The following is a 13,514-nucleotide window of genomic DNA, read 5'->3' on the forward strand; positions in this document are numbered from 1 at the left end:
ATTGACCACTTTTTTTTTTTTTGTTTCAAAAATATTTCAGTGTGTAACACTAGTATTTCTTCATTTGACTTTTTGACAACTTAGTCCAGTGTGGCTCATTGACGACACAAATTATACTATATATAGAATTGTTGTTGTGTGTTTTGTTTTGTTTTTTAAATTACTTTTTAATCTGCAGACTTACAATAAAACTTAACATTCGCACAGTTAAGTCCACGTTTTGTAGCCGTGTAGTAATGCCAAACTAATATGATGTGGACACATGAGAGTGAAGGCTTCATTAGCCCCGTACAATAGGGCAGAGCAGATCCCCTATGTATCCATTCAGTTGTATAGGATTAGTGTATACTGTCTGTTTAGAAAGGCTTGTGCTCTTTTCTGTTGACAACTGTTTTTAAAAGGATGAATGCCTTCTGCTGAGACAGGGACAAGCCAGGGTGCTATTTGTTTTACATGTTAATGCAGAGCAAAAGAAAGAGTAGGGAAAAATTAAAATAAGCATTGCAATAGCTATTGTCCTGTTCAAGTTCATGTATGAACACAGCTTACATACATGCTAAAACCCACCAGCCTTCAAACGTACGAGTGCCATAGATCAGTTGCTTGGAGCTGTTGCAGCTCTTAATGACTGTGAACCGATATTTTACTACATTGTAGCCAAAAGGGAATTATCTGGTTGGATATTTGCCTAGTGAACTTGGAAGAGGCTGATTACTAGTGTCACCCACCCAATCCTGTACGAAGCCATGCCTTTTATCCCTTCGGGGTTCTTTTGTGACCGGGTGATCCGGGAAAGAGATCGTCGGAATGGAGAAGGATCCCTCATCAAGCCACTGAAGTTTGAAGGACAGGACTATGATGCCTTAAGAAAGGAGTACATCAACAAGAAGAAATTGTTTGAGGATGACATCTTTCCGGCCGGAGGGCAGTCACTGGGCTACAAAGAGTTTGGGCAAAAAGCCACCAAAGTGAAGAACATCGTCTGGAAGAGACCAAAGGTTGGATGTTGCTTTTAGTTTAATAATCTGTTTAACCGCTCTATGGCTGTGTGATTTTCACCAGTACTTGTATCAATCTGTTGGATTTCTTAAATGTACAATTTTCCTGATGGTAAAATCATATTTGACTACTTTAAATCATCAAAAAAAATGCTAACTTTTTAGTTTATTATTTTAGAATAACTGTTTATCTGAGGAAGTTTGCAATTGGATGTATGTAGTGCTGTATATGTAATTGTATATGTAATAATTAACTTAAAACACAAGTAACATTTAATAGGTTGACAAATGCCTGTAAGCAATATCTACATACTGCATAAGCAAGGAGTTCTTATGCCTTTTTTACTGGGAACCAAAATCTGTCTTCAAATCAGATTGTCTCTAGTTTTGTTCAGATGTACTTAAGTATTTTTCACAAATTTTTTATTCCACAAATTAAGTATTTGTCTTCAAAAACGAAATATAATAGGGGAGAAATTGGGGATTTATGCACAATAATCATATAAAAGATTATCGGCATCCCCAGAGACATTACTATATTTATAGTCAGTCCCTGAGGAACGTGGCAGCAATGAGGTGTGATAGTCTTACATCTTACCATGGGTAGCGCTTTCTGGCTAGGTATTCCACTTACAAACTCTCACTTTAGTAAATATACCCCCTGACATCTATATGCTTTACGGCGCGACTGAGGCGGTCCAAGAGGTGTAGCTTACTGTCTTTTTCTATAAATGATGCACTCTAAGTCTACTACAGACACTGGGCTGTGACTTTAACTGCATAGGAATTCGTGTTAAACATGTACAAAGTAGCAGATTAAGCACAGCGGAACTTGGCACAATAAAAAGCCGCGGTCGCTGCGTTGTAGGTCTTCGTATACAGATTCAGACTCATTCGCATCACAGATATACCAATGTTGCACATCAAATTGATTAGTTTTGCCAATTCCAGTTGTTTTATATGTGTGAATAAGACGCACAATTGAAGCTATATTGCCTGGAACCTGGCGCGCAGTGAGGGGCTGTTTGGAGCGACTGAAGCCACGGTGTTTGAGGTCACATCTGTATGACTCTCCTGGCTACATCCCAATAAATAACACTATGAGGCTGGAGATTTTTATTTCCATTTAAAACATGATTAATAATGAGTTGAATAGTTGGAAGTACAGAATAGGTTACAGAGAGGATTATGGGATTAAGGCCCACAAGTGAAGAACTCCACATATAAACAGTATTTAGGCATACTTTTAGCTTCTGGAACAGTATTCATAATATGAAGCGTAACTTATGCCATACTAGAAATCGTAAAATAAGTCGCTATACAATACAAAAGCACCTGCCCAAAATAATACGAAAACCCTAAATAGATAATAATATAGTTATGTCATTGGTTTTCATGAAAAGAAATTTCTATATTCTTGCAACTCAAAGATTATAAATTAGAGATAAGCAGTTCGCTTTACTCAGTTATGTTTGGATCTCAAAAACAGCATCTTATTGGCTTTCCGGCTCTCACATGTTTTAGATGGGTTGGGTATGATATCCCTGCTGTCGGGATGCCACTGGTCACAATACCGACAGCGGCATCCCGACTGCCAGATTCCCGATACCCATTGCAAGTGATGGTGAGTATTTTTCCTACCCCTACCCTAGCCCTCCCTCCCTGGTGCCTAAACCTAAGCCCCCCTTCCTAGTGCCTAAACCTAAGCCCCCCTTCCTAGTGCCTAAACCTAAGACCCCTTCCCCGATGCCTAACCTAACCTCCCCCCCTAATGCCTAAACCTAACCTCCCACTCCCTGTACCCAGATACTTACCCTTTGGGATGCCGATGGTTGGGATACTGGCGCCGGTATTTAGAACGTCTGCATCCTGCACGCCGGGATGCCGACTACATCCCGTTTTGGAAAGCCAATAAGATAAAATCTGAACTTGCACTAATTTAGCAAAGTGAACAAAGTCAAATCCAAACCACTCATCTCTGGTTACATTTATAGTGCAGGTCAGAGTAGTTTACCCTCCTGAGTGTTTTCTGCATCTACCTGTATTACATAAACTACTTATTCACTTCAAACACAGGTGAGAAAAGAGTGTCTTCATAATTTTAAAATTTGTTGCGTATGATAAATGGTGCTCCAGCCAATCAGCTCCAAACTGTTATTTTTGAAACAGAAGACAGTTATGTGCTGATTGGCAGGAGCACCATTATCATACACAACTGATAAAACTCGTTGATAAATGAATTTGTGTCATATTTTTGTCACTATTCAACGCAAGCCAGCCAGGCCAGAACTTGCTTGAAAAATGCCCAATGAGAATTAATTTATCAAAGCTAAATCACATAGATTTCAGATGTCTTCTATAAATTACTTAAGTTTTTTTTTTTTTTTCTCCTGTTAATATGGAATTGTAAGGTCTATGTACTAAGCCTTGGAGAGAGAAAAGTACCAACCAAACAGCTCCTGTCACTTTTCAAACTAACCCAGGTCTATTTACTAAGCCTTGGATGGAGATAATGTGAACGGAGATAAAGTCCCAACTAATCAGCTCCTAACTGCCATGTCACAGGCTGTGTTTGAAAAATTACAGTTAGGAGCTGATTGGTTGGGACTTTATCTCCATTCACTTTATCTCCATCCAAGGCTTAGTAAATGGATAGGCTGCAAAGTGACAGGAGCTGATTGTTTGGTACTTTACCTCTGCCCTCTTTATCTCTCTCTGTGGCTTAGTACATAGATCCCATAGCTTGGTCTTAATCTCAATGGAAATTTGCCAGAATATGTACAACACACAAGAGGCCACACAGGGATAGCAAGGTCTATACTAGCATTCTGTCTATTGTGAATGAATTCCAAACTGATGAGCACACTACAGTATAAAGTGGCCATTCCAGTGATCTCTGCTAGGCCTCCATTTTATCAACAAACTACATTTTTATGTATTAAAGAAATACAGAAAACCTAGGAATTCACAAATTGTACATACAATGCTGTATAAAAAGTTACACTATATATTGAATATTGAATGGCAAAATCAGGTTGAGTTTCAAGAAATGTACCAGTAACCCATAACAATTAAGTATTGTGCAAACCTATTCTGAAACATGATTCCCTAGCATGACGCAATGAAAATGAGGCAAATTAGTCAAAAGATTTAAACCATAGGGCACGGGCTAGGATTCATGTGAGTGGCAAGGAGCTATCAATTCCGGCATAGTGTACTGTGTGTACTGCAGTAACCAAAACTTTTTTAAGACTTTGGGGCCTATTCATCATACCTAAAGTTTCTCAGGAGGTAATTAGGTTTAGAACTTGCATGGAGTTCTACCTAATTACCGGAGGAATTCATCATTCCCATAACTAGCTATTTCGAAAAGCTGTCATTTTTGCGATGACAGCTTTTCGGGAAATAGTTATCCCTGCCTCCTCTAACTTACCGCCGCTGGAAACAGTGCATGCGCTGTTACATCTGTAAAACCAGCGCATGATCAGCACTGCCTACACCTGCCGTAAGTTTGTGTCCCCCCTCCGCTCACCTGCCCGCGCAGCAGCCTCTGGCTCCATCTGCTATTCTGTCATGTGGTCTCCCAGCAGAACACAGTACTGTTTAGAAAAAAAAAAGTTGTGTTTTTTTCTAAACTTTATTGTGTTCTGCTGGGGAGAACACAATGTTAGCATAGCAGACGGAGCCAGAGGAGAGTCCAGAGCGCCGGAGGGAGACGCCGGAGGACCTGCCCAGCTGGAAGCAGGCAAGTGTTACCTACTACACGCCACTTCACAGTGGCGGATAGTAACACCATCAAATTCCGAAAATACATAATTTTCGGAATTTGATGAATACCATCATTTCCATATCCCCATACTAATGTATGGGGAGTGTGGAAATTAACGCAGGGGGACTTAGTAAGGAGATATCAGTGATACCTCCTGTGCTAAGTGTGTTCATGAATACTAAAATAACTTTAAGGAAAATGTCCTTTAAAAACGTTATTTTAGTGTTGATGAATAGGCCCCTTTTAAGAGCCATTTTTATCAAAGAATATATGAGGGATATCCCCCTAAAACACTTGTTTTCAGGGGGTATCTGCAAATATTAAAGATCCCCTGATTATATCTACAGTAGTTTTCCGATGTTGTTAGGGTTGTAGCTTACATGTTTGACCACTGCGCATGCGCACGTCAGAGCCGGCTCCGACATGCGCAAGACCTGGTTAACGATGGGCGCTCCATTCGCTACGGGTCTCGCACCAAAGCGGGGCAGCTGTCAATGGTGATTGACAGCTTGCCCTGTTTTGGGGGGTGACTGGGCAAACGGAGGCGTTCCTGCAGAAACGCCTGCCGTTTGTGGGCGGCCCTACTGACATCACTCTGCTCTTAATCAGGCCCACAGTTCGCAAAAGTTACCAGCAGAGGGAATCTGTAGGATCCCTCCCCGATACTCTTCGCTTGCACATGCAGAATCATGAGACCGTTCATGCGCAGTAACGCGACTGGGCCCCGAAAGTGAAAGTTAAGTGATCATATTAGCGATTATTTTAGCACATCGCAGGGACGGGCTCTGGTGGGAGCCACTGTCCCTCCATTTGTATTTTGTTACATCTCAGTGATCCATAATTCCTATTGCTGCCATAAGAAAGTATAATTATCGTGTCTAAAACTCGAGATTTTAGAAATAGTCCCCTTAGTCTGTTTTATTTTGTCCCTGGTGGGAAGTCTTCATATATAGTTGGTAGTAAGAAGATGAAAAGCAGAAAATAAAATGTGATACTCTCCTTTTACATCAATGCATTCTTATTATTTTATAATGTACTATTGTTTTACATGTCTGTCCTGTAGTGTTATCACATGTGCGCACTGGTAAGGAAAAGCTCCCCTGACATTGACCTTGTTACAGTAGAGACTGCATGCTAGACTACGGACCGTCCACCATCACTATTGAGCTAATGGAGTGTGCACTTTGAATGCGAATCTGTGACTCGGAAGGACAATACCTAAAATCTTCACTAAGCTTTCAATAATTTGATTACTTTGCACAAGTGGGCACTGTTATTTATTTTAATACTACTTGAGGCACTATGATTTATACATCTATCTATGGGGGGCACTATTATTTATACTTCTATGGAAGGCACTATGATTTATACATCTATCTATTGGGGGGCACTATGATTTACACATCTATCTATTGGGGGGGCACTATGATTTATACATCTATGGGGGGCACTATGATTTATAAATCTATGGGGGGCATTATGATTTATACAGCTATCTATTGGGGGGGCACTATGATTTATGCATCTATTGGGGGGGCACTATGATTTATACATCTATGGGGGGCACTATGATTTATACATCTATTGGGGGGATACTATGATTTATACATCTATGGGGGCACTATGATTTATACATCTATTGGGGGGGCAATATGATTTATACATCTATCTATGGGGGGCACTATGATTTATACATCTATGGGGGGCACTATGATTTATACATCTATGGGGGGGCACTATGATTTCTACATCTATTGGGGGGCACTATGATTTCTACATCTATTGGGGGGCACTATGATGTATACATCTATGGGGGGGCACTATGATTTATACATCTATGGGAGGCACTATGATTTACACATCTATCTATTGGGGGGGCACTATGATTTATACATCTATGGGGGGCACTATGATTTAAACATCTATGTGGAGCACTATGATTTATACATCTGGGGGGCATTATGATTTATACATCTATGGGGGGCACTATGATTTATACATCTATCTATGGGGGGGCACTATGATTTATACATCTATCTATGGGGGGGCACTATGATTTATACATCTATCTATGGGGGGGCACTATGATTTATACATCTATCTATGGGGGGCACTATGATTTTGTGTATCTATTGTAGCCTATAATATATCATCTATTTAGGTCAAATGATTCATTATCATCGTTTTAAGTGGCAGCATGGGCAGATGTAATTAAAGTATGCACTGGCTGTTAGGACAAAGTTCTACTTTTTAAATTGGTCAGAATGGAGCTATGTTTAGCATATTACTGTAGTCCCTAGAATGAAGCTCTGCTTTGTATACTGGTTTCATACTGGTTACCACAATACTCGTATAGCTAGTCTTCAGAATAGGCTCTGCTCTTTAGTCTTACCACCAGAAATACTGTAGCTGTAAACTATATATTGCTCTGATTTTGTTGCTTGTTTTAACATGGTGCTGCATTATTTACTAGGTCTGTGGTTCCCAAAATGGGTTCTCAAGGCATCCTATCTGTACAGGTTTTCAGGATATCCATGCTTGAGCACTTAATTAGTACCACAGTCAATTTGATTTAACCATCTGTGTGCAAGCATTAAAACCTGGATTGTTAGTGTGCCTTAAGAACAGTATGGTAACCACTGCACTAGGCAGTACATTATCTAGGAGCAGGGCCGGATTATAGGAGGGGCGAACGGGGCAATCGTCCAGGGGCCCCCACACCTTAATCTCCCCACTCTAAATCCTGCATTTTACCCTGGCAGTGGACATTTTTTTTTATGGGGCCCCCACACTTTAGTTGCCCGGGGCCCCCACAATCCTTAATCCGGCCCTGTCTAGGAGGCTGCATTGTATTAGATTATAGTTTGTTTTTTCACCCAGATGTTCACATATGTAGTCTAGACATATATTTCTGGGATATAGAGTATTGCCCATTGAAAATGACGTGTAACCCAGGCTTGCCTACCCTCCCGATTTAGCCTCCAGAATATCGGGTGTCGCTCCCGGCCCCCTGGAAAGGCAGGCAAGCCTCCCGGCACCCGCCATCCCTCCCTACCCACCACAGAGTCAATATCAAAACCCCCGAAGCACCATTGTAAAGAGGGAGCGGGGCCGCGATGATGCGATCTTGCGGCCACGCCCCCACAACAGCATTATTGTGCGGCCACGCCCCCCGCTGTAAGCTGACATTCAGCTCCCTCCCGGAAGGAGGGAGCGGAATGTAGGCAAGTATGGTGTAACCATTAATTATGGGCCTGATTCACTATGGATCGCTAGTCTGCTTATACGCACGCACCGCAGTTTGCATTCAAATTGCGATTACATTCTAACATAAGGACGCCCACTTCCCCTTACACACATCCGTATACTAGGGGAACATAGCAAAACCGTTAGTAACATCGGACCCACATGCACACTTGCACAATCCCTGACCTAACTCAGAAATTGCTACCAGCCTCGCACGCCATCAGTGCTGTCGGCAGTAGGTGAAAGTGCTGAGATCCTGTGTTACCTGCTGGAAATGAAAATGGAATATGTTCCAGTTGTCATTGGAACTTTGTTATTTTTACAATTTTGATGAAGAGAGGGGTTAATTATTTCATATGGGTGGAAATCCCCTTTACTAATGCTGGCCATACACTCTGCAATTATCGGGACGATCCGCCTGATATCGGCGGATCGCCGCGATAAGTGCAGCGTGTATGCGGGCGACCGAGGGTTAAATATTGCTCGGTCGGGCATGCTGGATTGTCCAGCATGCCCGTCCGATGCGATATTTACCCGGGAAACTGTCGGCCGCATCGGGCAGTGTATGCCCAGCGCGGCCGACAGACAGACATTTCCTGTGTTCCTTCCTACGGAAGGAACAGGGAAATGTCTCCTCCCCCGGGGGCGGAGCGCGGATGTCGGGCTATACACTGTGAGATTTCTCTCACAGTGTATGCCGGCGACATCTGCGGCTGGCAGGCAGCCAGACAAAATGTCTGTCGGTCTGACAGACATTTTATCTGGCAGTGTATGCCCAGCATAAGTAATGTCCTTAATATTTGGTATGTGGATACGCAATCTTTGCCGATGTCCAGACCAGAAACTTCTGCCTCTCCCCCATCACCCTCTGCCTATCCCCCATCACCCTCTGCCTATCCCCCATCACCCTCTGCCTCTCCCCATCACCCTCTGCCTCTCCCTGTCACTATCTACCTTTCCCCTTAACCCTCTGCCTCTCCATCACCCTCTGCCTCTCCATCACCCTCTGCCTCTCCTCATCTGCCTCTCCTCATCAGCCTCTGCCTCTCCTCAACAGCCTCTGCCTCTCCTTATCAGCCTCTGCCTCTCCTCATCACCCTCTGCCTCTCCCCCATCACCCTCTGCCTCTCCCCCATCACCCTCTGCCTCTTCCCCGTCACCCTCTGCCTCCCCGTCACCTACTGTTGTCTCCCCCTATTACCTTCTTTTTCCCTGTCACCCTCTGTCTCTCCCCATCACCTACTGTCTCCCTCATCAACCTTTGCCTCTCCCTGTAACCTCTGCCTCTCCATGTCACCCTCTTCCTCTACCCATCACCCTCTCCCTGTTAACCTCCCCCTCTCTCCAGCCCCCTTCTGCCTCTACCCGAGCACTAAACAACGCCTTACAATAGCATACCTCCCAACATTTGAATGTAGGGGGCGTGGCTTATGCAAAAAATGGGTGGATCCCATGGAAAACGGGGCAGAGTCCCACGGCTTCCCCCGTTTCGTCACTTTAGGGGTATGCCCAGCACTCTCCGAGATGCATCCATACACATGCACACCCGCTGCTCTGCATAGGGTTTGTGCTCTCCCCAACTTCTCCCCCACCGCGGGACACTGCGGCCCGCGGGTGGGACAGCGGGACAGCCCCAGAAAAATGGAACTGTCCCGCTAGATGCGGGACAGTTGAGAGGTATGAGATAGGGACAGTTGGAAGATAGCTTATGCCATGTGTGTAGTTAGAAGTAAATCGTTGTCCAATGGCTGCTGTCTAACATTAAAGCTGCATACACACACACCGATTTTTTTGAACGATTATCGTTAAACGATATCGTTTAACAATAATCGTTTGAAAAAATCGTTCACTTTCTGAGTCAAACGATGAACGATTATCGTTCATGCGCGTTCGCATTTGTAGTTCAGTCAGACTTGTCAAATCAACGATTTTCATTAAGGGAATATGCAAAAATCGTTTGGAGTTCAAAAAAATCGTTCATTACACTTTAAAAAATCTGACAGATAATCTGACAGAAAATCATTCAGAAAATCGTTGATAACAAAATCGTTGTGTGTGTATGTATGCAGCTTTAGTTTCCATGTGCTTAATAACTACAATGGCGATTTAAAGGCTTGATCTGCCAGTGGCCAACATAACTACAATCTGTGGGCCTGATTCAGTAAGGATCGCTAATGCCATCGCAGCTGCAATTTCAAAGGGAACGCAGCAGCAAAAATATGCTAATGCCTGCCAAAGTTCAGCCGGCATAAAGACGACCATTGCTGTCTTCTCACATGTGTATGACGTCGCTTACCTGCATAAACATCGGTATCATTGAGGCACATCGGCCAGTCACGCACATTTACAGCAGGTCGGACCTGCCGCAAAGTCTGCAAGTCTCATTGCACACAACGAGTACTCCAGCTGCGGATGCAATTGCAGTGGCTAATTTTATGCACGCCCAGGAAACAGCGTTCAAACGGACAGTTTTTTATGACCACTCCCCCGTCACCACCTCCCAAATGCTCACAGTCTGTCACTCACTCTGCGATGGCTTCCTCCGTGCGTCCGTAATCGTAGTGCGATTGCACCACACGCGCAGTGTGGCTTACGCGCATGCGCAATGGCTAACAATCGCTCGATCTGTGTACGCAGCTGCATCAGGCTCTGTCCAGCTTTCAGTGATCAGATCTACCCACATATGGGCAGCTGTCCGATTCTGAGTTGGGAATAAAGCAAGAAGCAGCAAGTGCTGTAACTGTGGGTCTGATTCAGACCCGCTCGCGAGCGCTATGCGCTCGCAAGCGGGTCGATGGTGGCCCAGTGCGCATGCGCATGACGGAGCCAGCTCTGTCGTGCACATGCGCGAGACCCGGATAGCTACGGGCAAACCGTCGCTCCGGGTCTCGTACCAAAGAGGGCGTGCTGTCGATGTTGAGTGACAGCACGCCCCCTTTGGTGGTCGGGCCAGGGGTGTGGCTGCCCAGACGGAGGCGCTCCCATGGGAACGCCTACCGTCTGGAGCCGGCCCCATTGACATCACAAGTGATGTTAGTGGGAGAGCTTTCGGCTCTGTTAGAGCCGAAAGCTCTCTGGGACTTGTGGCAACGAGACCCTACCACAAGGGTCTCGTCGCAAGCCCGATGGTGGTCACCCACAGCTTTGCGAGCAGCCAGGAGGCCCCTCTAAAAAACAAGAAGGCCGGCCCTGATTCAGAGCGAGCGCTCTGTCAGAGCGTCCAGCTCTGAATCAGGCCCTGTGGGCCTGATTCAGAGCCGGACGCTATTTGCGCTCGCTCGTCCAGAAAAAGGGGCTGGCTATTTAAATTAACTGTTCGCTCTTTGCGGTCTGTTCACGCCTCTATGTCTGAACGAGCGAACAAAAAATGCGAACGTAATTTTGAAAAAAATGCCCCTTGGCCACTCGCATCATACGTCATGTCCGCTATATATTAGGTTAATTGAGTACATTGGACGGCGTATGAACTGCTCGCTATTCTTGTGGTTGGTTTTTCCTACCACAATCATGCGAGCAGTTCTAACTATAAAACAACCAAGTGACATGGTCGATGACGCTGCTTTAGTAATTATGCACACCCTTAAAATGCCCGTTTTGACCTTTAGGCACACCTGCGTTCGGATCTCCACTCCCCGTTTTCAAGCACCTTCCCCTGTTACCACCCACATACGCCTCATTCTGTCACTCAAAATAGCAGGCATTCGCTATTTAGCGAGCACACGATTTTCGGCCGCACTGACTGGTTGGCGCATGCGTATTAAAATCCGTACGCATGCGCAGTTGTGCGAACATCGGTCGGAACGAACGAGCGGCCGCTTACGAGCGGCTCTGAATCAGGCCCTGTGTACCTTGGTAATATCATGATTCACTGCAGGTGGAGCAGTTTTAAACTGTGCAGATTTAGATTTGAGAGTGGAGTGTCCAAACCGAAGTCTAATTTGCAGTGTAATAATAAAGCTGCCCAGAATGTGTGGGCTACATGTAACAGCAGCCAGTATTTACCCCAAATACAAAAAAAAGTGTGTTTTTGCACCCCTTGATTTTTTACATGGTTTGTCAAGGTACACACTACACAGTTACTTGTTCTTTCTTGCTTTAGTCCCAGCTCACAATCAGGCCGTAAAGTCTCTTGACAGACACAGACCGTTTTATAGTTGGACAGCTGAGAGATTATTTAAGAGCGAGGCAAGTTAAACTGGACGCTGGGGCTCTGGGTGTTTGACCTTGGTGGTTAAGGGGTTAAAAATGTTTGTTTTAATAAAGTTAATTTGAGTGTGCTGCTTTTTTTTGTAAGGTTATAGGTTGGTTGTAGGTTCATGGTAGGAGTTTGGAGGGTCTTTTTACAGAGGAGTTCTTCCTGTTTCCTGCTTCTTTGATTCCTGAAAGTCTTCCCTCCAAGATTGGGTTGATAATAGTTTGTGCATGTTTTGGAGTTGCATGGGGTGTGCGTGTTTGGTATTTTGGGAGAATGAGTGGCATGGGCGGTGTGATGTGTGTGTTTGGTATTTTGGGAGAATGAGTGGCATGGGCGGTGTGATGTGCGTGTTTGGTATTTTACTATTTTGGGAGGATGAGTGACATGGACGGTTGTGATGTGCGTGTTTGGGATTTTAGGAGGATGAGTGGCATGGGCGGTGTGGTGTGCGTATTTGGGATTTTGGGAGGATGAATGGCATGGGCGGTGTGTGGTGTGCGTGTTTGGGATTTTGGGAGGGTGAGTTGCATAGGTAGTGTGGTGTGCGTGGTTGGGATTTTGGGAGGATGAGTGGCGTGGGCGGTGTGTGGTGTGTGTGTTTGGGATTTTGGGAGGATGAGTGGCGTGGGTGGTGTGTTGTGCATCAGTGACGTAACTAGACATTTTGGTGCCCTGTGCCAGAAAGAGATTTGGTGCCTGCCTCACCCCCATCGTAAACAAGGACATTGCGCGCCGCAGGTACACGGGACAAAAAAAGGGTATGGTCTCATAGGGAAAAGATGTGGCCACACTATAGTACCCCCAATCACTTTATGCCACAAAGTAGTGCCCCTTATTTAAATTAAACTACATACCTGTAGTAATTTACTATTTTGAGAGGATGAGTGGCATGGACGGTGTGATGTGCGTGTTTGGGATTTTGGGAGGGTGAATTGCATGGACGGTGTGGTTTGCGTGTTTGTGATTTTGGGAGGGTGAGTGGCGTGGGCGGTGTGGTTTGCGGGTTTGGGATTTTGGGAGGATGAATGGCATGGGTGGTGTGGTGTTCGTGTTTGGGATTTTTACTAGTTTGGGAGGATGAGTGGCATGGATGGTGTGATGTGTGTGTTTGGGATTTTGGGAGGTTGAGTTGCATGGGCGGTGTGGTGTGTGTGTGTTAGGGATTTTGTGAGGGTGTGGCATGGGTGGTGTGTGGTGTGTTTGTTTGGGATTTTACTGTTTTGGGAGGATGAGTGGCATGGACGGTGTGATGTGCGTGTTAGGGATTTTGGGAGGATGAGTGGCATGGGCAGTGTGGTGTGCATGT

At 44.8% G+C, this 13,514-nt stretch overlaps 1 protein-coding gene across 3 annotated transcripts in view; it reads left to right on the plus strand.

Moving 5' to 3' along the window:
• Window positions 1–583: 583 nt before the first annotated feature.
• Window positions 584–13,514, plus strand: part of CAPN3 (calpain 3) — a 140,424-nt gene continuing 127,493 nt past the window's right edge. For all 3 annotated transcript variants that reach the window (XM_088471193.1, XM_088471194.1, XM_088471196.1), the window contains exon 1: window positions 584–998. In XM_088471193.1, coding sequence (XP_088327319.1) covers window positions 747–998 — 252 coding nt within the window. In that variant the 5' untranslated portion in view covers window positions 584–746. The remainder of the gene's footprint in view (window positions 999–13,514) is intronic.

The sequence above is a fragment of the Taudactylus pleione genome, unplaced genomic scaffold (genome assembly GCF_031769625.1).
Source record: "Taudactylus pleione unplaced genomic scaffold, aTauple2 ptg000113l, whole genome shotgun sequence".
Taxonomy (NCBI): Eukaryota; Metazoa; Chordata; class Amphibia; order Anura; family Myobatrachidae; genus Taudactylus; species Taudactylus pleione.